The following is a 27,495-nucleotide window of genomic DNA, read 5'->3' on the forward strand; positions in this document are numbered from 1 at the left end:
ACATAACGTGCTTCGTTAGATTTCCTCGCGGTGACATGCTTGAGTCTGACCGTCACACACACACACACACACGGATCCGTCAGCACGTCTCACCAGCTGAGAGGAGGTGAAGGTGCGCTTCTCCTTCCTGAAGATGAGCAGGTCTCTCACTCCCAGCGCACTGAAGAAGTCTCTCCATCCGCTCTGGTCTCGGTCGGCCCTCAGATAGCAAGCGTCCAGCAGCACCCAGTCCACACCTAGCACACACACACAACTGCTGATGAAACACCTCCATCCCACCGCACAAGACTCCCTGCTCATGCACATTTCATGCTTTTCTAAAGACTTCTAGTTCACCGCTTCATTTCATGAGTGAATCCATAATTTGGGATAAATCACAGATTTAGAACTTTATTCCATTGCATATGCTGAAATTTCAGTGCGTGCATTTTTTGAATCAGAATTTCTGATCTAAAATCATACAGCAATGATTACGGGAGCAGATTTATTTAAAGAACTGGAGTTTGAATTATTGTATCAATTAAATATTAAAATCCCATTGCTACACTATTTTGTCTAAATAAGTAAAATCTATACTTTAAAATTGTGAAGTTGCTACAAATGAATTCAGCCATTGCAACACTATAATGTATAGTTTCAAATATGTTTTATACTTAATACTTTTTTTTTTAAACTAAAGAACAGTTAAGAGTCTAAGGTTTGAGTTTAGGGTTTGGCTTAGGGTTACTTGCTTGCAATTATGCATAATTTCTTGTTATTATGATAGTATGTACAGGTAACATGTTAAACTAAGACACCTCAAAATAAAGTGTTGCCATAAAAAAAAAAATATATATATATTTTTTTTTAATTAGATATATATATAATTTATTTATTTAATTTTTTACTTTTTTTGTAATTATTTGTGTTTACCGGGGAGCACACTGGGAAGGTGGATGTTGCCGTACTCTTTGGAGAAGTGTATTTTGTGCTCGGCGGGGCAGAGGAAGCCCTTGTTAGTCAGCACAGGGATGTTTGTGACGAGGCTCCTGTAATCCTGATCCTGAGAGTGCAGTTTGATGAACACCAGGTAACTGATGACGATATCCTCGGGCTTTTTCTAGAAGGAGAGTGCATTAAATAAGAACATGAGGAACATTCATAATAGATGACAGCACATAATGCATTTCACACGCTTGATGAACATCTGGAGCGGTTATGAATCACCCAAGTACTTGTAAATCATATTCCAACATGGTTGTAATTCAGTTTAAAGGACACAGACTAAGCAAGCTGAGCTGTAAGAAAAGATCGGGTGAACTACAGATGCACGATATATCTCTGTACCCTACTGGTTACTGTCCAATATTATACTTTTATTTTTTAGCCATCATCTACACTCCACTTACATTTAAATTATAGTTTTTATGTAAAAGGAAGTGGTCGACCCATACATCACCAAGGCCGATATATCGGCCGATATTTGGCATTTTTTAAATATCGCATCGGCTGAAAAGTTTTTCTGCTTGGCCAATGTGTTCGAAAATCTTAGTCCATTTTTTTTTATATTGTATTTGTCTTAAATATTTATTTATCATATCAGTCCCATGCTTTCCAAGATATCGGCATCGTCTTTCAAAAAACAGATATCGGTCGACCACTAGTATAAGGTGCATAAACACACATATTTAATAAACTAATAAAATTAATGTGACATTTGTCAGTTATAAATAAAATTTCTGCACTCAAAAAATAATTCCATAGTTTATCATTAACTATTTCAATCTATTTGATTGTATTTACATAATCATATTTTAATTTTATATGCAATTAAAATGGATAAATCTTGGTCTAAATGCTCAAAGTTAATATTTAGAAAAGTAATAATTCATTAGCACTGTTAAATATAATCTTTTGTAAATTTCAAAACAAACACCCATCCCAGATACTTTTTAAAAGACTGATTTTAGTTTTTAGTGTTTATTTTTAATGCAAGAGACAAAACAGTTAACATTTTAAATGCATTTAATAAATTAATACATTTTGATTTTAATGAATGCAATTTAATTAATTACATTTTAAATGTACATTTCAATAACTGTAATCGAAATCACTGATATCAGTTTTTAGTGTTTTATTTGTATTGTATTAAGACAACATATTATACATTTTTAATTAACTTTAATTGACTAAATGACATGCAATTACTAAACTAACACATTTTTAATGAATTGCATTTTTTTATTGCATATTAATCGATGTTTTAAACTGTATAATACAATTAAACTAATTATTGGCTTATCAGATATCAGAATATCATGCATCCACAATGTGAACCACTGGAAGCTCTTATGAAGCAAATGCAAATGGTTGAATTAAATAGAGGTGGTTTGACTGAGTGATTAAAGATTGGGATTGGAAAAAGTGGAAAGTGTGTAGGTTCTAATCCCATGAGAGCCATTACTATTGAACAGCTGTTCATGCATCAAGAGCGCTTTGGATAAAAGTGTCTCTGACCTCCCAGGCTTTGCTCCTGAGCAGCGGGTAGATGTGCTGCTGCAGGACCTGCTGTGGCTCCAGCTCGTGGACGTTCAGTCTCCGGAGCAGCTCCCGAACCTGCGAGTTCCCCAGTTCATCCAGACACGCCAGCAGCCGCGGCTCCACGATGTTCAGGTCCTTGTAGAGAGCCTGTAGATCTACAGAGTCAGGACGCATGAGTGCACACGAACAGCTGCGTGACCCACTTCCCAGACCCTCTGGGCACCGATACTGATGTTTAATTAATCATTTCCCTGCTTTTAGTTGATGTATGTGTCTCTACCTGATACACAGGCGTCAGCATGGCTTTATATTTTTAACCAGAATCTCTTATGACTTATCTGACAGCAGCCATAGAATAAAACGGGTCGTTTATTAACATTTAATAGAAAGCGAGTGTGGAAGCTTGAGTCAAAACTGAGATTAGAGGTAAAAGTAAAGATCTTAGAGGACAAATTCATCTCAAGTTGGTGTTTCATTCACAAAAACCCCGTTTTTTGACTGCAGTGACGCACGTAGTGACTTGCTCGAGCGCTTTCTCTCCTGTGACTCACTTTATTGGTTCAGGAAGTAAGAAGGAGATGAAGAGGATCAGCTCCACATACGAGAGCAGACATGAAAAACAACTGCTGACTGAATACAAGACTACACAAGCATTAAACATGTTTTAGATGAACTAGATCTACAGAGGCTAAATAAACATGAATGTCAAGCACATGTTTGAGCTTGCATTGACTATATTTGATATGCTCTATGCATTTATGTTGATGACATTTATATATTATATCACATGACAGTGTTTATATCTCCTTACAAGACTTTTATTAAACGGTTGCATCTATATGGATTGCTTTTACAATCCCTTCCTCAATTTTCTGAAGAATCTAAGTTTTTTTTTTTTTCATAGACTTTTAATGGATGAAATAAAATTTTGAATGTTACGTTACAATATCTTAATCTATTAGAAATGCTGAGTTTAAGTATGGCATGATACCATTTTTTCCATATCTGAGTTGCAACACTTAACCTTAACATGCACAGATGCAACCTTGAGACTCTGCTGAAATCAATCTGAGATTTAAGTGCATGCAAATATATATATATATATATATATATATATTATTATTTATTTACTGAAGTAAAAATATTTATCTATAAATACATTATTAATAAAAACTATTTTAATTGTTGAAATTTAGCAAAACCAGACAATATTCTCAATAATGAGTAATAATGATGGGTTGGCTGCATTCAATATGAATCACCTGTTTGAGCTTGCGTCACATCACTGAGAGGAAAGAAAACTCCCTCTGAACTCAGAGAAACCACACTTCCGTTGGCCAGAGGGATCATGGGAATGTCTTTGAGGGACTGGAGCAGGGCGTCAACATCGTACTCCGGCTCCAGCGCGCGGAAGTCACACACCAACAGCTTGGCCAGCTTCTTCAGATCATGCTCTGAGCAGAAAAGACAAACACACGATCGTAAACCAGCTGATCAGTGAGACCCGCAGGTTTCTGCACAGAGTCAGAGCAGAAGAGACCTGTCTGGAGCCGGCCGTGTTGCACCAGCTCTCTGGCCATGGCACAGGTGACCGTGATGATCTCGCTGGCTCGGAGACGGTGAACGCCCAGCGCGGTCAGCAGAGAGCTGGACAGACGGGACTGCAGCGCAGGAGGCAGGTAAGACAGACTCAGGCTTCTGCACAGATCCTCTCCTCCAATCACGTCCTGGATCAGACGGTCCTGACACACGGCCAGCTGGGAAGGCTGCTTGAACTCCACTCGGCCCTCTGAAGACACAGGCGTCAGCTTATACTTCAATCACTCGAAATATCATCTTAGAGCAAAAATTGACAAAAAATGCTCCACAAATATAAAGGGCAAAAAGTAAATCTAAACAAAACTAAATCTATAACGTCTGATACGATTAAAACATGTGAAAAGGAATAAAGGGTAATTAACTACAGCAGAAAAAAAACACAACTACAAGAAGCCAAGTCAGAATTCAGAGGAAAAAAGTGAGAACTGTGAGACAAAGTCATCTTTCTAAAGGAAAAAATAAAATAAAATTTTCACAGTTGCACGATGTAAAAAGTCTGAATTGTGAGAAAATTATGCATTTTGAGAAAAAGTATAAATGTTATATAAAAAGTTGCAATTGTTTGTTTTGTGATTTATTTATTTTTTGTCCTATGGTATAAACAATCTAATATATAGGAACCTTCTCTCTGAATATAATTTATTTCCAGTTTGAATAAGCGTTTTGTCATGCTTTGAAATAATTAACATGAAGCCTCTGTTTTTTTTTATGCATAAAAGGCAATAAACTAACTGATAAACAGTTCTTTGCTTGTTTTGTCTGTGCAGGTATTCAAAAACACATTTATGCATTTAATTAGTCAACATATCAACAGCAATAATCAGCAATAATGATTTTTGTCATAAAACTGCAGCCCTACCCTGTATTTTTTATTTTTATATTTTTTTTATAATTTTATTTTTTAATAAATATGCCTTGCTGCTGTGTAAATACATAAACTTCACCTATAAACATAACACTGATTGATTGAATTATTTGGTTAAACATGCATTTGAAAAAAATATATGCATGCATTTTATAAGGTAATTATATAGTTTTACTCCCAAAAACATGCAAAAAAAAAATAATAATTAAAAAAATAAATAATTAAAAACCTTTGCTGGTTAAATCAATTCCAATGTGCAAATACTGTCCCTTAGAGGAGACTGTGGTACCTACCGCTGTCCTCTTTGGCAGGAAGGCAAGCTTTGCCCTTCAGCAGCTGAATGATCTGATTGGCCACTGGGTTGAAGAAGTCCAGGATCTCGCTTGGTTGAGGGATGAACTGCATGAAGTAACAGAGGCCTCCGAGCCCGCTGAACTCTGGGTGTTGCTGTGGGATTGACATTGCATGTGCTCATTAGCGCTAGAAATATACATCTGGATGATGCATAAGTGCCATTTTTTTCTTTTTTCATACTAAAAGCAGCTCCTTAAACAGACTGTGAGTCTTGACCTTCATCTGAAGCTGGAGTTTAAATGCTAATGCATGCAAGGAACATCATATTCCACTCCGCTCTTACACTGAAGACGTCCATGGCGTGTACAAACAGCTGTGGGATCTCAGAGCGAAGCCACTGGTTCCAGGAACTGTCCCGGTCCACATCCTCTCTGGAGGAAGGGATGTCAAAATCACCTACAAACGGCAACACAACGAGACCAACATGATGCATGCTATCCATACATCATAGGATTGCACTTTTATTTCATTTAACGTTTCGGTGTGTTTTTGTCTAGTTTTTTTTTGTTTAGTTTTTTTGTCTTTTTTTTTTTGTATATGTTAGCATGAAAGCACTGTAAGTCGCTGTAAGTCGCTTTGGATAAAAGCATCTGCTAAATGCATGAATTTAATTTAATTTAAAACTAGAATTAAAGCCAAAACCATAAATGTTTAGTACTTATAACTAATTCAACATTAAATGAAATAAAATAAATACATGAATGTATTTGATTTCAGCTTGATATCAACATTAAACCTAATAAAAACTCATATAAAAATTAAAAAAGATAACTCATTAAAATGACAAAAACATTTGTTTAGTTTTACTTCTTTTATAACTTCGAGTTGAACCACACTTAGTAATTATCTAATGTGTGACTGATGTGAGATGCGATAATCGTGATCACATCAGGTTTAATATAAGCGTGATGCACAGAAGCACGTGTCAAACCTTGGATGATGAAACGGAAGCCGAAGCTGCGAAGTGGAAGAAAGGCAAAGACGGGCTGCTTCTGAGGCTTCACGTCACAGGAAGACGAGTCACTGAGCTGGAACGCCAGAGCCAATTCTGTCGACTCCACCTCATCTTTAATCTACACACACACACACACACACACACACACACACACAGACACACACACACACAGACACACAATCATGAGTCAAGGTGGGATCCAGAAACAACATGATTGAAAATGTTAATATCATGGAAAAGTTATTTATTTTTTGTAATTTAATAAAAAAAAGGAAATATATATTCTACATTTATTGCACAAAAAATGAAATATTTCAATATTTTTTTTTTAATAATGATGTTTGCATGAAATTTAGATACAAAATTTTCCTTAGCTGTTAGTCTTAGCCATCAGAATAAAAAATAAAAAACCTCGATATATTTCAGTTTGTGTGCAATGAATCTAGAATATATGAATCTATAAGAAACTCTGCTTTTTTAATTAAATTACATTAAATTAATATTAATATTTAATTTTTTTTAGATGCTCCTGTATATATATATATATATATATATATATATATATATATATATATATATATATATATATATATATATATATATATTTATATATTACAATGAATCAAGTGCTTCAAGAGCAATGCTAAATTTAGATCGATATTTAGAGATTTCCTAATTTACATTTAGCAAGGTTGATATTAAGGTTATTAAGTGATAATTATAGGATGACAAAGATATATGCACATTTGATGTTCAAGAAGCACTTCTGATTATTATTAATGTTAAAACAGATGCACTGCTGAATATTTCTGTGAAAACCGTGATACATTTAATTTTTCAGGATTCACAGACTAATAGAAAGTTCAAAAGAGCAGCATTTCATTGAAACCTTTTGAAATCCTTTGTCTTTACTCTAATTTTGAACAACATTGTAAAATATCTCAACAGCTGCTGTTAGTTGTATTAAAGTCTACTAGCCTTTAAAATGCATTTCTGTGAGTTACAAAGCACTAAAACTAGAGGTAAAATACATTTCACAAAGGAGACGGAGAGAAAGTGCAGTGAATCTCTGCAAGAAACACATTCACCACACTTTACTAATCATCTCCCTTGCACCAACACTTAGTTCCTCAGAGGTATAAAGCACTGAACGCTTGCATAACGTCCCCAAACATGTCATGAGAACCAAACAGAGGCCAATTAAAAGATGGCAAAACTGGGACAGGACGCAAGGAAAACAATACAGAAGCAAGTCTGGCTTCTTTCACTTCGATTTAGTGCATTTCCCCATACACGAGCTGATAATTGTGTGCAACACCTGCCTTTTTAGGATAAAGCATTCTCTTGACCACTAGCCATCGCTCTTCTCCACCGGTGTGTGCCACTTCCAGGATGTTATGGCTCAGATCACGCCGCGTCATCGACACCAAACGCTTCTCAGCCTGAGGATTAAACAAACACATGACAGTCAAAGAACATCATATCTGATGCATCAGGCATTTCTGGCTCATAGGGTCTCAAAAATACCAATGAGACGACAGAAAGCATGGAGTAGATTGTGTGTGACTGCTTTAACGGCTCCAAATATAACACAGCAGGCTTTCTAGGGTTACAGAAGGAGCTGTTTTTGGGTGGTGATGCAAGAAGCAGGTCTTCACCTCATTGAAGATGGAGATGGAGCGAAGGCGATGGAGGAAGAGCAGGAGAGAGGGATGAACGTCATGGAAGAGGTTTTTAGTCTGGTAGCTCTCGGAGCGCAGGGGCAGGTGGATCTTTGTAGCCCATCTAGAAGAAAAATAGACACCAAAGAGCCGTTTCATAACAATAATGCAAAAAAAAAAAAAAAAAAAAGGCAACTGTGTGACGTCTGAACTCTATTTTTACACGAGTAGCTTCAAGCAATTCAAGACTCAACAATATTCTGATCTCTAACCACGAAGTCTTCCTAAATAAAATAATGCAAGTAAATATTTTAAATTTTTTTACAAAATGTTATGCATATTAAATACATTAAAAAATATATTTAATGAATTAAAAATATATATAAACTTTCTAATTTTGAATATATTTTAGTTTTTTTCTTTTTTCAGTATTAATTAATTACATGTGCTTACTCTTTGATGCAAGTGATTACGCATAATTTAATGTTTTTTCTAAAAAAAGATGATGTAATATGGACACCAAAAGTGTTTAAGCACATTTTCTGGCAGAGTGAGAAATCTAAAGTCCAGGCTTTATGATTAAAATGTAAATCTGAGCCGTTTCAACTGAAAGAAACTCGCATTGACTGATCTTGAAACATGGCAGTGCTTTGTTTTGTCTTGAGGTGCACACCAGTAATGCTTTTTTCTAAGAAATGTTTATAAAAATAATTTAATTGAGCTATGACCTAATCCTGGTTTAGGCTAAGCCCTGTCTGTGGAACCGGGCTTGTGAATCTTGTGGGTTTGTTTAACCTCTGTTCTGCGATCTCTCTGGCGTCAGCGCTCACGGGACGCTCCTGATCCACCCAGTGAGGCAGGATGTATCCCATGGGGCCGCTGTTCTTGTCAAATCGGATGTGGAAACCATTGGAGTGGATCTCCGGACAGTCGGTGACTTTAAAGACTGATTTGAAGCCAATGCCCTTTTGACCTGTAAATAACAAAACACCACAGACACTGTTCCTTTAGATCCGTCTCCTCTGGTCAGCTCGGGTCATTTCAATTAATACATGCATCAATCATTATGAAAGATCGTTAGCGTGCTAATAAAGTACACATAAAAAAAATATATATATATTTTCCATTTTAATTTGAGTTATAGTAGTGTTTTTGATAATTTAATAATTTAATTACATATATTTTTAAATGTATATATATCGTTTTTATACATTTTTATTTCACTTATAGATTTTTATTTTTACATTTTAGGTAACAATAATAACACACTGCTATTAGGACAGTGTTTTCAAATTAGGGTTGCATGATATTAAAGTGTGCAATTTAATTGATATTTAAACATGTTTCATGATCTTTAGCCAATAAATACAATCATAGGTGCACAAGCACGAGGGTTATTATAGTAATAACTAAAACCACACATTAAAAAAATCTGTTACTTAAAAGAAAAACATTTACCGAAACAAAAAAAAAATTAAAAAAATTAATAAGCTAGCTGACAAGGCAGAATTTCTCATTTGCGTTTATTTTAACTAAATGTACTCAAGCAACACAAAAAAAATAAATAAATAAAAAATGGAAAACAAAAGAGAAAAACATGCAACAAAATGACTAATACTTTAAAATTAAAAACTATAATGTAATACTAAAATAACACTGAAAAGCACTCATCTGAGGTAACAGTGCCAGTCTATTCTGCTACTTTTATTATTTTGTACCTTGAAATATTAAAATCGTGATATGCAGATCATAATCTGTACATTTGTTATTTTATTTCGATATTTTGCGCAGGACAAAAGCACAACCAAACATGGATAAAGAAACATAATTAAAGTACCGATGTAGCCATATTTGTGTTTTCCTTTGGTGCTGCGGCCCACGTCACAGATGGCACGGACGTTGTTCTCCTCAAAGCCACACTCGTTGTTCAGGATGGTGATGCAGTCCTTCTCCACCACGAAGGCGAGCGCTGGCTGTTCTCGGCCGTCAGGGTAGCAGTTATCATCAGCGTTCTGCACAAACACAAACATCAGCTTCGGGAAGAACTGCACCATTCTCAGATTTCAGATGATGTATATATACATCTCAATTTAGAAAAATTGACACTTGTTTTGTGCTCCAGGTTCACACACATGTACAATACACACACATTTTAAAATTATGAAAAAGTGGTTTGAATGAATGATTCAATGACTCTTTGTTTCATAACAGGATGAATCAGCGTTTTTGAAGGAATTACTCGAATGAATGATTCCGCACCAAATATATATATTTTTAACATTCACTTGTTGACACCTAGAAGAGAAACCCTGCAATCGACACAAACTTCACTTAAAGCACTTGTTCAAAAGCTGATTTGCTCTATTTTGATCACTACCATAGACATCAAAGTTTATATCCGAACTATAAACGTTCATCCCAGTAATTAGAATGATTTATGGTGCGTTCACACCAGACACGAATGAAGCTTCATCGCCATAATCCCATGCATTTTCAACGGAGAGCTAGCGACTTTTGGCAACACGAGTGACAGTGACCACCGACGACAGAATGCGGGAATGTCAAGCGACAAAAGTTGAGAATTCTTCAACTTTATACCAATCAGAAGTGAATTTCGCAAGCGACAACCAACGGAAAAAGTCGGTTGCGGTGTGAACGGGGCTTTAAGTCGATGCAAAGATGCGAATAGACATCCTGCGGCGCGATCAGCGCGATTGAAGAGGTGCGAATGACACGGCACGAATTGAACGTTTCTGCCGTTTTGACACGTGATTCGCACGAGTTGAAAAATCTAAACTTTGGCGAAAATAAACGTGAGAATCGTTTAATTCGTGCCAGGTAATTCCCACCGCTTCAATCGTGCGGATCGCGCCGGAGGATGTCTATTCGCATCTTTGCATTGACTTAAAGCCCCGTTCACACCGCAACTGACTTTTTTGTTGGTTGCCCCTTGCGAAATTCACTGCTGACTCTCGTCTGAAATCCTTTTAAAACTACATTCCATGACAACAGTAATATTTAGAAAATTCTCCAAATAAATGGTGGTTGAAATCACAATGCTGCATGAACTCAGCTGGGAGAAGCTCCTCCCATGACGCCAATTCACGTCTGTTGCGAGGCGAGCTTCACGCTTGAAAAAAGCGAATTTAGTAAACTCGAAATGTTCAAGCATCCAACTACGCACGTTTGGTGTGAACGCACCATTAGACAGAAATAACACTGTGAGCTGTTTCTTACCTAAACATGGCACCTGCTTGATTTGAATGATGCACTAAGATCTTTTACAAAGGTTGCTGCTGACCTGAATGAGCTCCAGCACGAAGTGTGTGTCTTTGCTGTAGAGTTCAGTGGAGAGGCGCTCCAGACTGCGGCCCAGTCTCGCCTGCTGCTTCCTCATCAGGTTCTGTCCTTCCTCGTTCAGCTCCACGCCGATGCCGAACTCCGTCTTCCTGCAGCAGCAGCAGCGACAGCATTAGCACAGAGCTAAACTCTCAAGAAACTGTGAAAACTAAATGAACCTGAACGAACCTGATGTCCTCGATGATAACTTTGTGCTGATCCATCTCGGCTGCGTTCTCTTCTTCATCTGGCTGATCAGCAGTCGTTGAGTTTTCTCTGTCCTCATCCTCACTGCTGTCCGTCTCTTCAGTGCGTTCAGACACCAGCTCATACATCTGCTCCTCTTCATCATCGTCATCATCATCGACATCATCGTCGTCTTAAAGAAAAAACAACGCCTTTTTATCATTTTATTTCAGAAGCCATATTTTTTGCACATCTTAGCTATATTTGTTTAATGTTCATTTAAATGTCATCCATATTTTTCTACGTTTTATCACAATTTTTATTGTTTTATTGCATGGAAATTTTGTAACATTATAATTTTTTCAATTGCTTTTATTTCATTTTAAGTCATATTCTTTTGCACATTTTAGCATTATTTGTTTACTGTTTTTTCATGTCATTATTCCACACTTTCATCACCATTTTTATTGCTTTTTATAAAACAATTTTACTTTTTATCGTTTAATTTCTTATTGCTTTTATTTCATTCTTAATCCACATTTTAGTATTATTTGTTAACTGTTCTTCCATGTCATTATTCCACATTTTTCCATTCTTTTTTTATGACAACTTTCATTTAAATCATTTTATTTTGTATTGCTTTTATTCAACTCGTAAGCCATAATTTTTTTGCACATTTTAGCACGTTTCTATGTTTTATCACCATTTTCATTGTTCTTATTTTTCATGACAATTTGTTAAAAAAAATCATTACATTTTTATTGATTTTATTAAATTTTTAAGCCATATTTTTCTAAACATTTTACCTCTATTTTTACTGTTTTATTTCAAGCCATACTTTTCTACACTCCTTTTATATAACTTTAGCTTTTTAATTTTATTTTTAACCCATATTCTTCTTCACATTTATTATTTTTCTTTGTTTTTATAACATATTTTTCCATAAATTTTTAAGTCACTCATTTTATTTTTCCTTTTAGTTTTCAGACATTTTTCTACACATTAACATTTTTTTATTGTTATTTAAATGTACATTTTAGGTTTTTTGTTTTTTTTTGCACCAAAATCATAACCACTTTCTGTTCTCTTATCGAACCTAAGAATTAAACAACAGACATTCAGCCTTAATTTAACTTTTGACTTTGAACAGCTTTTGAACAGACTTCAATCACACCATTTCTGAAATATTGCAAACATTATAATCAACTGCATGTGAAAGTGTAATGAAACCATCATGCACAAGAACAGACAAAAACAGTAAGAAGTGAGGCGCACCCTGCTGATGGACTCTTCTGGGGCTGCTGGAGGAAGTGCTGAGCTCCGTTTCCTCCTCATTATCCATCTCATTCACTGAAGACATGTCACTCATAGAGTCCTCCACCACAAACTGCACAGATTACAAGCCTTTCATTAAGAAACTAGAACTAAGAACATATATAGTTGTGTTGCATTGTGGTCTGCATGATGTAGGGACACAATTATGAGAGTTGGAAGCCCTGTTCTGCTGGAACACACTAGAAGGGAAGCCAAACCTTCTTGATCTCTGAAGGCAGTTGAGCAGGAGCTTGCAGAAGCAGTTTGTGGTTGAAGTGGCTCCTCCACTCGGTGATTCCCAGCAGGAGTCCCATCTGATGCAGTTTGTTCAGGAAGCGTGTGTGTGATCGTGCAGCGTCCAGCAGCAGTGTTTTGGATCTGGTCTGACCGAGCACTTTAGACAGCGGCTCCAAAAACACCTGCACAGAGTCAGAAACGTCCAAAGCATAAGACACACATCCTAATGCTGCTGCGCTGAAGCTCAGACTAGAGGATCAGATCATCATCAGTGCTCTGCCAATATGGGCATACTGAAAATACATAGTTTAATGACAAGAACATTTAGCTTATAAATAAATAATTAACAATATATACTATTTTTTTTTCTATAAAAAAATTAAACCGTGTTAATATATACAGTACATATGTTTTTTTTTTTTTTTATTGTAAATACATATAATATATGTATGTATGCATGTATATGTAATCATTAAATTCAATTGTAACTGCATGATTTACTTGCCTTTTTCATTCATCTTTATAAAAAAAAAAAATAAATAAAAAATAACCTTTGCTGAAACAGACTTTTAACAGAGGAACAGAAGATTTAAAAATGTTTTTTATTTATTTACAAATATTATTTAAAGTTTAACAACAAATTAAATCCCTGACTATAATCTTAATAAAATCAGAATAAACAATTCTTCCAACAAGCATGAGTAAATAATGACATTTTCAATAACTATCCCTGTATAAAACTCTATATTTATATATTCTTAATTATTTATGAACGCACACACAATTATTTATTTATTATATATATTTATTATATTCACATATATAATATATATAAAATTATATAATTATTTATATTTATATAACATATGGCTATTTATTTTATTTTTAAATGTTTTTTTTATTAAATTCTATATATATATATATATATATATATATATATATATATATATATATATATATATATATATATATATATATATATATATATATATATATATATATATTATTATTTTATTTTATTTTTTTACCTATATTATACATTTCTGTTTGTTATTTTTGTGTGTGAATTAGGTATACGGTTTAAAGTAATTATAATTGTAAATCAGAAAATTACAAGTATATCATTTTTTTTTTTTTTTATGTGTTTTCCCACTTCAGGTCATAGATAGCCGAGCTATACATCTGATCCACTCAGGTGTGTGAATAAAGCAGCTTCAAACCAGACTCATCCAATCAAACATTTCAGCTGATTAACTGGCCTGTGCAATAATCGAGTCTATCGCTAATCATAAAGCAGATCTCAAGCGGGGAAAGAGAGATGTGAGCTCTCTCTCGTGTGATGATATGAGTCAAGCAGCAGCAGCAGAGGTGTTCGACACAATGATGTGATCTCGAGCTGTTAGTCTGATGAAGCAATGAGACACAGGTCAGTACCTGCTGCAGGAGCTCCTTGCAGATTCTCGTAGGCATCAGAGCAATGCATTCAAGCACAAACCGAGCCACACGGCCGTACGAGTATCCATCCTCACCGGGCCTTATCTCTGTTTCAAACAGCACACAAACATCAGATTACATTCATTGACTAAATTAAGACTTTAAGACCTTTAAGTCCTGTAGAGATGAAACAGGGGTATATTTGCAGTAGTAGCCAAAAGTACATTGGGTCAAAATGATACATTTTACTTTTATGCTCAAAATCATAAGGTTATTAAGTAAAGATCACGTTCCATGAAGATATTTTGTAAATGTCCTATCGTAAATATATTAAAATTTCAGTTTTGATCAGTAATATGCATTGCTAAGAACTTCATTTGGACAAATTTAAAGGTGATTTTCTCAATATTTAGATTTTTTGCGTTCTCAAATTCCTCAGATTTTCCAATAGTTGTGTCTCGACTAAATATTGTCGTCCTAATAAACCATACATCAATGGAAAGCTCATTTATTCAGCTTTCAGGTTAATCCATTCATATCAGACTTCATATGTTCATTTTGCATCTCAAAGGAAATGTATCTTGACGTTTAGAGATTTGTACTGGAAAGCAGAAAAAAATGCTTACAGAGACTTTTTTTTGCAGTGTATGCAACATTTCACTTTTTAACTATAACTATGAATTTAAGACTTCTTGCTTTGATTTAAGAGCTCTATCGGCATTAATGTGTTGGGAGGGTGAATCTAGACATATTAAGACCCACAAACGCTCTGAATTAAAGATTTTAAGGAGCCATGTAGGAGCCCGGTAGGAGCAGTATCATCTGTGTTTATGGATGGAGCGGAGTCAGATAAACAAACGGTTTCAGGACACAGTGTGACGGACGGTTAGTAAAGCGTGACGAAGTGTGCAGACACTTGTGGTGCGAGAAGAAACCCTCCCACCTTCCTGTGCGACCGCTACATTCAGCGCGCTCTCCATGTGATTGGCCAGGAGCGCCGTGGGCGTGTTTGGGATCCCGTAAGCCACCACGATGGAGACCAAGTGTCCGGCGGTGCCCACGGGGTCCAGAGCCTGTGTGGCCTCAGAGAAGTGTTTGTCCCCGGTGTCAGCGGTGACCCGCAGCAGGACGCCCGGAGAAACCTCGAGAGCCAGCAGCTCCGTCTTACCTGGACACACGAGGATCAGGATTCAGTCTCTGATATTATCTGCCACTTTAGTGATGATTAACTGCATGTGTTTTTAGGCCTGTTGTAGACAAGCTTGTCATACTCTGTGAGATGGTTAATTCACAGCAGAGATAGAAATTGCATAACTAATTTTTTTTTGTTTTTTACATGCTGATATTTCACACCTTAAAATAATTAGATTATTTTTCCCAAGAACATTTTTCCGTTTATAAAGACAATTTTGTCTAATTTTAATCATATTTTGTGTCAAAATCTTATATCTAATCAAATTCAATTCGAATCAGTGTTATTTTAGTATCAATGAGATTTTATTATTATCCTGAATTAGTTTTGATTTTTATATTTTGTTTCAATTAAAATTTTGTCAAGTTGTCACTTTACATTTTTTTTCTATATAGCTTTCATAATTTTTTACTTGCATGTCAGTTTTAGTTATTTAGAACATCAAGGTAAACAAAATAAGAAATATTTCCTCACTGAAAATTTTACTTTTTTTTGCATAAATAATTTTTCATAATTTATTTCACAGATTTTTTTTTGTTAATTTGTGTAAAAAAAAAAAACAACCTTAAAAAATTTGGTCAAACTTTATTTTAGGGTCCAATTCTCACTATTAACTATGACTTTCGCCTCAATTAACTCCTTATTTGCTGCTTATTAATAGTTTATAAGGTAGTTGTTAAGTTTAGGGTATTGGGTAGGATTATTAATGTCATGCATTATATGTACTTTATAAGCGCTAATAAACAGCCAATATGTTAATAATAGACATGCTAATAAGCAACTAGTTATTAGTGTGAATTGGACCCTATACTAAAGTGTTACCAATTTTTTTTTTAAGCTATTCAATTATATTTTGAATATTGAAATACATTCAAAAAAATATTTTAATAGGAAACAATATTTTAAACAGGAGCTAAAGACTGTATTTAATGAGTGAGTCATTGCATCATTGGCTGATTCTTTCAGGAATGAAGCAAGTCTTTATAAATGAATCACTAAACTAAATGCTCAACTATATCACATGGAAATATAAGACTAGGACGCTAATACTTAATAGGAGCATTGCACAGCACTAGATCACAGTTTAAGCATGCTTCTGGCGAGGAGACGCACCACAGTACTTGTCGATGAAGTCTTTGAGAGGGCCGTGGTTGGGCTGAAACACCAGATGCCACTGACTCCATTCCTCCAGGTCCTGCAGAAGAGGAGCCGACAGCAAACTCGCCCGCGCCTGATCACGGCTCACCTCGCCCAGAATACCCACGGAGTCCACCACACACTCCCTGAGATCACACACACACACACACACACACTCATGAGTCTCCAGCCAAACATGCGTGTGTGCGCGTTCAGTTCTCCAGCTACTCTACCAAACAACGGTATGGACACCAGACTGAATTTTTGTGTGAAACAAAAAATAAATGTAATTTAATTATTAGATTTTAATTATAACATATATATATATATATATATACACACACTATATTCTTTATACAGATATGTGACCCTAGAACACAAAAGCAGTCTTAAGTCACTGGAGTATATTTGTAGCAACAGCCAAAAATGCATTGTATGAATCAGAATTATTCCAGGATCACATATACAGTACTGTACGGTTGGGCTTGGTAAGACACTTATAAACACATGTTTCTGAAAGACGTTTCTTGTAATATTTCTCATAATATACAGATTAATTCATCACACTGACTGCAATTAAATCACATATCAAAAACCTCAACAAAAAAGGCTTAGAAATAATATATACTACATTAGTGCAAAAGGTTTATATTCAGGAGGCAGATTAAATGCATTCATTTTTAAACGCACAGCCTTTTCTTTTAAATAAAACATTTAATTACCATGTTATTATTGATAGCCCATGGACCATTTGTTCTTAACCCTTTAACTGTCACTCACATTTTTGAACACTGACTTTGTAGTGCACAATCCAAACTTAAATTTGTATAATTCATGAACGAAAATATTTTGTAACATGATATTGATGTACCATTTTCATGGTAATGCAATGCCTGATTTTAAAATGGGTTTCAAAGGATGAATTTTGAGATTTTACGTTTTCAGTCGATATATAATTTCTGATGATTTCTAAAATGTGATAGAGAAAAAGGCAACAAAAAATTCATTTTTTAAAACAAAGGTCAAACCTCCAGTTATAATTTAGATTTTGAGGGTGCACTCTTGTCATACATTAATTGATTACTTTTCATACATAATTTTTAACAAAAAGTATTGGTAAAATATATGTCTGGGAGTCTTAGACCTTTCCAACGATATATAGTTTGTCAAGATTAGATTAGATTTTATTGTAATATAGTGAAATAAATGTAGGCGTCCCATAAAAAAAAAATAAAAAAAAAATAAATAATAATAATAATAATAATAATATTATAATATATATATATATATATATATATATATATATATATATATATATATATATATATATATATTTTTTTTTTTTTTTTTTTTTTTATTATTATTTTTTATAGTTAACATTTTGTCCAGAAGGAAAAACAGCGAACCAAAAAAAAAAAAAGTATAAAGAAAAAAGAAAAAAGCATGCATGTAAATTACAGTAAATTGCAAAGAGTGTCTGGCAGAAGCCAAAAAGGATTTAAACAGAATTTATTTCAGATAAGTCAGAAGTGTGAATTTGGGCAGCAATTAAATTACCACATGACATTGGTGTTTGTCAAAAATCATGAAGTAGTTTGGTTGGGAGTGGGAGAAACTCACCAACTAAACCCTGGGAATCAGGCTTTGCTCTGAACTAGTTTTACAGCCGTCTATCAACAGCTCACAGAGTTGTGCAGAGAGACAGACGAGTACGAGTTAAAGTAGAGATCTGAACCGTCTTACCCTGAACCCATGGGCAGCAGAGGACACTCGTAGCGCACCACACTAGCGACAGCGTCTCCGCTTAGCTCCTTCTGCTTCTGAGTGCACTTGACCAGAAAACTGAGCGGCCCGTGACCGAGCTCTCGACTATCTCTGATCCGGTAATGATTCCTCAGAGCGGCTTCGATGAACGGCAGCTGACCCAGAACAAAAACACAGACGCGTTTCATTCCCACGTGTACGGTAACTGTACGTCTGCTAGAATTAACCCTGTAAAGCCTGGCATGTCAAATCATAACCCATTATTGAACCTTTAAACACAAAATCTGAAATGAGTAAATGTGTTTAATGATTTGTTTGGCTCATATAATCAGATTTACAGAGAACAAGACTCAATTTTATTTAAAATGAACAAAACATGCAATTTGGTGAAGATGCTTGTGTTCGTCTGATGAAACTCAGATGCTTGTGAGCACATACTTAAAAAGACCAGTAAGAGTTCATCTGGAGATATTACTGACCTTATTCTGACCTTTACTTGATCAAAAACAGGAAAGATTTGAGTCGAGAAGCAGCAGCTGAAGTTAGACGCTTGCACACTTACACTAAAAGAGCTTTTACTTGATTAAAATAGTCTAAACTATTAATCAGATGACAGAAGGCTTGTAGTAGATCGTGTGTAACAGTTTTGATCACTTAGAGAGAGGCTTTATAGGGTTAGAGATGCTTGTTTGTTCATCTGTGTGGGATGTTTCTGTAAGTAGGAGGCTGTCTTTGAAACATACTAATCAGAGTCGTGATCTACCGAACCGTGCACCGTACAAAACTCACTCTGCTGTCATCTCCCTCCCCGCACTGCTTGATGAACTCAAACACATCCTGTCTGCACGGTCTGAAGCCGTCCGTTCCAGGATCCTGGCTGTCGATCGAGACGGCGCCCCCTGCTGCCTCCTGCAGGACCTGCGCAGAGACCCAGACCAAGACCGGTTAGTTACGCTATGACCGACACGCCATGAGAAACCTCACACGAGGAGAAACACGCACCTTTTTGTTGTGGAAAATGAAATCAAGGAAGGTCCCTTGCTGCAGCTGACTGAAGTCTTTAAACTTGAACTTCTCTGCGATCCTCTTTTCCAGAGTGCGAAGGTGGGCCAGAGTAGGTGTGCTCTTGAAACTAGTGACACACTCTTGAAAGTAGCTCTTCACGTCAGCTACGCACGAAATCACCACATGAGAACAGCTCAGAGATTACATTTTACACGACAGGCAATAATGCACATGCATTTAAGTGACAAACATGGATACTTTAGATAAAGGACAACTATATAGCTATAGGAAAACAGACAGATTTACACCAAGAACAATGCAACCGAATGCAACACATCACAATAGCATTTAAACAGGGTGACAAATTGACTATCAATTGACTAAAATTAGATTTTCATCACATTAACTGTAATAAAATCATATATATATGATAATAAAGATAATTTATAAAGATAAATAATATTATACTAATTTCTATTCATGTATTCTATTCAGTATTAGTACAAGAAATTATATTCATGTGACAGATTAAATGCATTCAATTTTACAATTTTACATTTTGTAAAAAATTACAAAATGTTAAAATATCATTCCATTTTTAAATAAATTAACATTTAAAAAGTTAACGTTACATCGATAGCCCTAGTTAAAACAATAACTCTATATTGACGTTTCGTTCATAAAAACCCCCCACTAATTTTAATAATTTTACCTTTATTTATTTATAACACTTTTACTGGTTAAAATGATCTCTCTATTAACTTTTTATTTTTGTAAAAAAAAAATATATATATATAACAGTAATTTGAGGTTTGAATTTATTTTCAAATTTAATATCTCTATATGGAGTTTTTGTTCTTAAGTAATTATGTAATTATGTTCAATTTTTTATTTTATTTAATATCTAACATTGCTTATAGTTTAAATGAATTTCTATGGACCCTTTGTTCTAAAATATTTTTAATAATTTTATTTTTTTAGAACAAAATGTCCAGAGAAAGTAATTATTTTAACTAAAAGCTATGTTAAATATAAAATAAAAATAACATTATATATGTGTATATATATATATTTTTTTTTAGAACAAAAATAATTCCATGTATAATGGATATATAATGGACATTCAAATACATAATACATTATTATATATTGTATTAATTTAGATATTTTAATAGGCTTTCCAGACATTTATGCATGTCATCATACTGTCCTTTTGGCGTCATATTTTGGATGGTGCTAAAACTAAAAGGGGAGATTCAGACAGCTACCTTCAGTAGGGAGCATCTCTGTGGCTCTCTCTTCTGTAGATTTCTTTGCCTCTGTTTTTTTCTGTGGTTTTTCTTTAGCTACCAGGTCCTGAGGGGTGTCCAAGGAGCCACAGCATATAGCAAGCTGGAATAAGGCTCTAGCAAGTCTGTCTCGGTTTATACATAACAGGAACGTCTGAATAGTCTGAGTACATGAAAAAAGCACAATCAGTTGCTTCCAGAACAGTTACGAAAGAACCGTTCAAAACTAATACATTACGAACATGCATTCAATATTCTCAATCGGATTCAGTTCATCAAACCAGAGCAGAAGTGGCATGATTATATTCATAGACGTGCACCACCAGAAATGACCCCATCACAAGCTAATCCCTCAAAGTGAATAAAGGAAAGGTCAGTGAAAACAGTGAGTGCATAAGGAATAATATTGAGAGATATAATATTTCTGAGTGGGATTAGAGGATGATGAGCATAACATCTCATTAATAAAGACTACTCTCTTTGTTTCTTTTTCATATCAATATTGGTGGTAGTCCGGGATTTCATCTGGTACAGACATTAATAATTGGAAACAAGCAATATTAACTTCTCCTCCATTGGAGTTCCTTGGTGTGATATTTGTCCCATTTTTCTTCTACTATAATTGGATAGAAACACACAAATCACACTTTGCTGGAGACACAGCCTAAATGATGAAAGAACTTAACTTTTGGGGTGAACTATCCCTTTAACTATCCCTTTAAGAATCTCATTAGTGATAATTATAAATGGGCACCCAACCTCGTTTTAGAAAGAGAAAGGCTCATGTCCAGCAAGGGAACGTTACTTACTGTAGCGTCAGCACACTCAGGACTTAAAAGCTCTTCCAAACAAAATGCACCAAAACTGCTTCTGGTTTGCCACCGCAAATCTATTTCTTAGGGTGGTTGCCATATTTTTTTACCTTTGCACATGCATGTTGACTACTCAGGGCTGCGTTTCCCAAAAGCATCATAACCCCAAGTTAAATTGTAGACCCACTGCTACCAATGCCATCTACTATCAATTTAAACAATCAAGGATTTTGAGAAACGCAGCCAAGATTAGTAATCAGTGTTGTAGGACTCAATCTCCAGTCCGTCTTGAGTTCAAATCCAAAACATGCTTTCATGTTCTTTGTCTTTTCATCAAGTCCTCTTGATTTAGACTCTGGCATCGTGAGTTTCACATGACTCTGATGCAAAACCGGTCTTTAATTACCCCAAGGGAGAGCATATTTACACTCTATTAATCGGTTAGACCTTAAGACTTATCCTGATTTGACTGAAACTCAGACTCAAGTCTAATTTAAAGTACTACAACACTGGGTTTCGAAAAAGCAGTCATGTCTCCATTTCCATTGCGATTAGGACACATAAAACATCAATAATAACCAGTCGGCCAAATCTTAAAATGGGTGATTTTGTTTACCTTTGTCATGCTCTTGTTGAAGACACTTTCAGAATTGATGAAGACTTCCATGACTGCATCCGCGGCGGTCATATTTACATATTTTTTCCTCAGCTCAGAGTTTCCAATCTGGGAGAAGGTCACAGGTCCTTGGGCTGGATCCATGATGCTCTTCTTGATCTTAAACATTTTGGCATCCACCTCCTCCTGTATCTCTTTTTGAATGGCTTCTCTGGCTGTGTCCATGTGGCAAAACTCAGCAGCAGATGCTTTATTCAACGTCTAAGAACACAATTTGTGGACAAACAAGTGAATAATGCGGTAAAGTATGTTCAATATGGTTGCTGGATTTAGCATGCATGGAAATCTGGTCCTCAAAATTGATTGGTTTGCTCATTCCATGGCATTTAATTAAACTGCACTTAAATTTGTAATGTTTTTTATCACTTTGCTCATCATGGTTCGGTTCCTCTTTTCCACATACATGGTTCTGGTTTGGGTTCCTGGCCAGTGTCCATTTCCACTACAGGAAAGAGAGTTTTGGGCCGGAAATATTGGTCAACTTCAGCCCTAAAAACTTGATGGTCTGGAACCCCAGAAATATTGATGTAGGCAGAAGGGGGCAGAAAAAAGCAGCACATTTGGAAATAATTTGTGATTTCCTAAGTGTTGTGCTAACATCTCGAGGGAGAACATTGTAAAAAAACATGCGAAATGTCAGTTGGAGGAAACATGCACTGTTTATGGAGCTCACAAAAGGAAAAAAAGTTATATAGAAAGTAACATCTAATGCTGGTTTCAATCGGACAACCCAGCAAAACTGGCGCCTAAAGTCTCGTGGGCAGTTTGCTGGCGTCCCAAGTTTGGGTCCTAGTTTGGGAACCCCTCCCGTTCCCAACGCCACCCACCTATCACTTTCCTATCTTCTACATAGCACTACAAGCAACAAAAAAAGAGAAGCCAACAAATGTGGAAGACAAGTTGACAAAACAAAAAAATGTGCAATACGATGTTTTGGACTGTGTACTTGGACACTGACTTGCAACACATAGATGTAAAAAAACACATAGCGTCACAGTCTATTTGTTAAGTCTGTGGAACCATGAGGATGGTTCTCGGTAGGCTACCGTTCACCCAGCTGAGAACAGGCAGAGAGCCAGGATTGGGAAAGGAACATGAACTATGTCAGTGAAAAAGGGGTAAGAGTTTGGAGCAGAGTTATATTGATTACATTTTGAGCTAAACTCTGAAAAATGGTGGGAGCAGGGTTAGCTATCCTTGACCACTGGTAACCAATAAGGTCATCTCCATCTTCCAAAGTTTTGGTAAACTGTTTAAGGGTGTATTTTCAGTGCTTTGAGAAATTAACCTTCGATACTGAATCATACACTTCTGAAAGAAGGGTGGTAGCAACAAATCTTACCGAAATAGGCAACCCAAGACTCTGGATTCTGATGCCAAGTTCATACGGTGACTCACAGCTGTACTGGTCTGCAAGGTGCTTCATGAAGTCAGCAAGGTCAACTCTAGGGGTCTTGCTTTTTCTTCTGAACATTCGGAGACTCTAAAACCAGCAGAAAACCACAGCAGAGTGAGTCTGAGTCATGTCAAAGACGATGTACTCCTCCTCTCTGGTACGTTTCAGGATTGTCAAATACACAGCCGTTCCCAACCAGACTCACCCTGAGAATATCCACAGTCGCAATCTGATGTACATCATCATCCTTAGTATTTGCATCCATTTTGAACATTCTGTGAATAAGAGGGATCTTGCAGAGAGGGCCCAGATGGAGTTCTTCAAAGCGCTTCTTGTTCTTCAGGTTGGCCAAAGCCTGTCCCAATTCGTAAAGCGTGCATACAGAGGAAACCGCTTCCACTGACTGATTTAGAAAAAAGCACAAGTTTGTGTTATCAAAACAGCATTTCAAACCTGTCAATCAGATCATAAACCTACACCAGAATTTGGTGCGAGACCTCGTACCTCAATATACATATTGATCTCCTTAATGCTGCGCTGAAGGTCCTGCACTGCAGGCAGATGCCGACGAGCGTCGATATTCATATCTTTCAAGCTGGACACTTGTAGAAGTGAACAAACTCTGCTGACCACCTTTATAATAACACAAAATAAAATTTTGATATTTTGACATAATAATGAACAAAATAGATGTTCTGGTTTGTTATTTTGGAAAGACACAGACCCTCTCGATGGTGACATGCTCTCCTTCGGCTGCTAGGGCTCTCATGACGTTCTCTACCAAAGAGTTCACTTCCTTTGAGCTCACTGCCTTTCTCCGTCTCCCAACATTGTCTTCATCTTCCAGCAAGGCTTCTGCTGCCCTCATGTTAGCACCGTGGACGTCTCTCACTTGGCTGTAGTAGGACTCACTGAAGACAGGCCCCCTTCCCTCCTTCAGCTTCTTCTCCTCAGCTTTGGACAGCGTAGAACCAAGAACTGGGAAGTCACCAAAGGACAGATTACTTGGTGTTGCCATCGGTGGGGCGGTTAAACTTTGAAACCGAAGCAAAGGGGATCCTGCCTTGGACCGGACCACTTGTTCATTTACAACAACGGGCATGGGCTTAACTTTCTTTACTTCCTCAGTGAGCTTCTTGTGTGCTGCTACAAGAATAAAATGAATAGGGTTTTAAGATTTAAGAACATGGAATAATGTATTATCTTTAAAAAATAAAAATTATATTCTCTTACCTTCAAGGCACTTTGCTACTGCTGGTTTATCATTTACAACAAGACAAGAGGAAGAAAGCTGTTTAGCTGTATGATTGTCATACAATGTCATGTAGAGATCTAATGGAAGTGCCGACCCAAATACGAGGAAGAAGCCATTCTGCAATTCAGTAATGGAATGGCGTGCAGATGGATACTTTTTTATAACCTCTTTAACTTTATCCATCAGTTCCTCTAGCGTCATTTCACTACCTCTTTGAGCAATGCTAGCTCCAAAACTAACTACAGGGGTTGTTGGGTTCGCAGGTGTCGAGTCATTGTTCACTTTTGGTAGGTTTGCAGGTGTTGGGACTGCAGGTGCTGCTCTGTGATTCTTGTGGAAGATTATCTCTTTCTCCACCAATAGCTCGTCGCTCAGAGAATCAACGAAGGAGGCGACTGTTTTGAAACCAAACTCTGACACAGTGAGGTTACGCCGATACTTTTGATTAAAAAAGTGAGACAACCTCCTAAGAGGAATGCCTGTGGGATGGTCCTTAACCAGCTCCACCACGTCTTTGAAAACCCCATCAGCATGCACAGGCGTTGCTGAGAAAAGCATTTAAAAAAAACGTATGAGGACCACATGAATGCCAATGACAGAAGTCTAATATATTGCAACAAATAGTTACCTGTAAGGGTCGAAGCTTCAGGCTTTGCATCCTTGTAGAAAATCTGGCCATTTTCAACACAAAGCTCTTGGTTGAGAGAGTCAATGAACTCTGCTATTGATGAAAACCCAAGCTCTTTCTTTCTCAGAGGCCTCCCATATTCGCTATTAAAAAACACGGCTATTTTTGAAAGAGGAATGCCTTCCTGGTGGCTTTTTACCAAATCCACAACTTCTCTGCATCTCTTTTCAAAGTCTTCACCTGTATAAAAAAATTAATAAATAGAGAGAGATGGCTTTGTCACAATAATAAAAGTATAACCTGACAGTATAACAAGTGATTCACTATTTTAAATCCTACTCAGTTTAAACTACGTTTAATCAGTTTCTCAAAAATGGCATTTCCTTGTGTAATGTCCTTTAAAACAGGAATCCAACACTTCTGTTTTTATTACAGTGCTGTGTTTGAGAAATACTTTACAAAACAGTTATTTCTTAGTTACATTAATGGAAATAATAAATCTGGAAGCCACGATGAAAAACCAGTACCTGTAAGAACTATGTTGCTATTGTGAAAGACCATACCATCCTCCATCAACAGATCCCTGCTAAGAGAGTCCACAAAGCTTTCCATTGATGGGAAGCCCAGCTCAGCTGGCAAAAGGGCTTGTTTATGTTTCTGAGCAAAGACCTCTGATAATTTATTAAGAGGAATTCCTTGAGGATGCCTTTTCAATAATTTGATAACCTTCTTATGAATTGCTTTCTTAGGAGCATCATCCATATTTCCATCTGGAAAAACAGTACAAACATTATTCAGAGTAGAATTTGTTTAGACTTTAATACAAAATCATTTGGCATTTATCTTCGAAAAATTTTATGAATATCAAGTCAGGAATGTTATTAAAAAAAGCATGAATCAAATGCATTTTTACTTTCTCTCCAAAAGATAAATGACCATTGACATCAAACTTACCTGTATATTAGAGTCAAATTAATCAGGAAAAACAATGTGTTTTCCTACAGGCTACATCATTTCTCAGCACTTAATAATGCACCTCAAAGTAACACAGTTTATCATTTACGACCAAATAAAACTGGTAACACTTTACTATAATGCATCAAAGTGACATGACCTAACAAGCACTTATCAATCTTTGTTGATCTCATTTGACAGAAATACACTTTTCTTTTAGTTTACTATCTACTAAAGAACATTAACATACAATGTTTGGTTTTAAAAATGTATTAGTAAATGTTGAAATCAGGATTAATAAAGTGCCTTTTGTTATGTTTTAGTAGTTAACTAATGTTAACCAATCAAGCCAAATGCTACAACATTAACCTTTTTAAGTATACAGAGAAACCTTGCAAGGAAATAATAATAACAGACTGACAAACATTTGAAAATGATTATTTAATAACAGCATAGGTCTTACCCTGTGCTTGTACTCCGTGAATGTCTGACCGAACTGACTGACTAACTGATTGTGTGGTGTTTTATACTAGTCTCTCCCTTAGTCATAAATGTGCACTGCATCACGAGAAACAAAACTGAAAGTCATGCAAATGCCTTCAGCATTTCTCTCAATTCTAGAAAACAAAACAACCATTATCCGTCTGAAGATGATCCTACCTGTTTGAACAAAGACCGCTAGAAATGCTTTGAATGCTGTAGGACTTCATATGACAACACAGTGAGCATGTAATGTGTTTGTGTGAAATGATCGACGATGGCATGAGCCACAGGCTTAGGTTTCGTTTTCCTCACAGACTGTATAAAAACAGGTTTTCCGGCATGCATTCTCTCTCTCTCTCTCTCTCTCTCTCTCTCAGCTGATCTAATTCTCTGTGTGTTCAGAGAGAAGTCATGTGACCCAGCGCTCAGTTCAGCTTCCA

General features: G+C 36.0%; 2 protein-coding genes across 4 annotated transcripts in view; one reads left to right on the plus strand and one right to left on the minus strand.

The window, feature by feature from the left end:
* abcc3 (ATP-binding cassette, sub-family C (CFTR/MRP), member 3) overlaps nt 1-27,495 on the plus strand; it is a 217,967-nt gene that overhangs the window by 74,588 nt on the left and 115,884 nt on the right. The gene's annotated exons all lie outside the window — the stretch shown is intronic.
* Nucleotides 1-27,495, minus strand: part of wu:fj29h11 (uncharacterized) — a 48,216-nt gene that overhangs the window by 18,725 nt on the left and 1,996 nt on the right. Inside the window, exons 1-32 of one of the 3 annotated variants that reach the window (XM_052570612.1) lie at nt 27,233-27,381; nt 26,146-26,388; nt 25,619-25,858; nt 24,969-25,535; nt 24,460-24,881; nt 24,240-24,368; nt 23,941-24,138; nt 23,682-23,822; nt 22,280-22,540; nt 20,831-21,014; nt 19,560-19,726; nt 19,347-19,475; nt 18,537-18,712; nt 16,770-16,939; nt 15,408-15,632; nt 14,465-14,571; nt 13,012-13,212; nt 12,755-12,866; nt 11,483-11,672; nt 11,256-11,403; nt 9,792-9,966; nt 8,750-8,927; nt 7,952-8,078; nt 7,616-7,735; nt 6,270-6,411; nt 5,622-5,734; nt 5,278-5,431; nt 4,061-4,309; nt 3,783-3,974; nt 2,497-2,675; nt 913-1,099; nt 94-236 (exon numbers count right to left, since the gene is read on the minus strand). In XM_052570612.1, coding sequence (XP_052426572.1) covers nt 94-236; nt 913-1,099; nt 2,497-2,675; nt 3,783-3,974; nt 4,061-4,309; nt 5,278-5,431; nt 5,622-5,734; nt 6,270-6,411; nt 7,616-7,735; nt 7,952-8,078; nt 8,750-8,927; nt 9,792-9,966; nt 11,256-11,403; nt 11,483-11,672; nt 12,755-12,866; nt 13,012-13,212; nt 14,465-14,571; nt 15,408-15,632; nt 16,770-16,939; nt 18,537-18,712; nt 19,347-19,475; nt 19,560-19,726; nt 20,831-21,014; nt 22,280-22,540; nt 23,682-23,822; nt 23,941-24,138; nt 24,240-24,368; nt 24,460-24,881; nt 24,969-25,535; nt 25,619-25,858; nt 26,146-26,380 — 5,961 coding nt within the window. In that variant the 5' untranslated portion in view covers nt 26,381-26,388; nt 27,233-27,381. Of the gene's footprint in view, nt 1-93; nt 237-912; nt 1,100-2,496; nt 2,676-3,782; nt 3,975-4,060; nt 4,310-5,277; nt 5,432-5,621; nt 5,735-6,269; nt 6,412-7,615; nt 7,736-7,951; nt 8,079-8,749; nt 8,928-9,791; nt 9,967-11,255; nt 11,404-11,482; nt 11,673-12,754; nt 12,867-13,011; nt 13,213-14,464; nt 14,572-15,407; nt 15,633-16,769; nt 16,940-18,536; nt 18,713-19,346; nt 19,476-19,559; nt 19,727-20,830; nt 21,015-22,279; nt 22,541-23,681; nt 23,823-23,940; nt 24,139-24,239; nt 24,369-24,459; nt 24,882-24,968; nt 25,536-25,618; nt 25,859-26,145; nt 26,389-27,035; nt 27,131-27,232; nt 27,382-27,495 lie in introns of those variants that run through there. The other 2 variants (XM_052570611.1, XM_052570610.1) reach the window with 2 other exon arrangements.

Source organism: Carassius gibelio, chromosome B12, assembly GCF_023724105.1.
Source record: "Carassius gibelio isolate Cgi1373 ecotype wild population from Czech Republic chromosome B12, carGib1.2-hapl.c, whole genome shotgun sequence".
Taxonomy (NCBI): Eukaryota; Metazoa; Chordata; class Actinopteri; order Cypriniformes; family Cyprinidae; genus Carassius; species Carassius gibelio.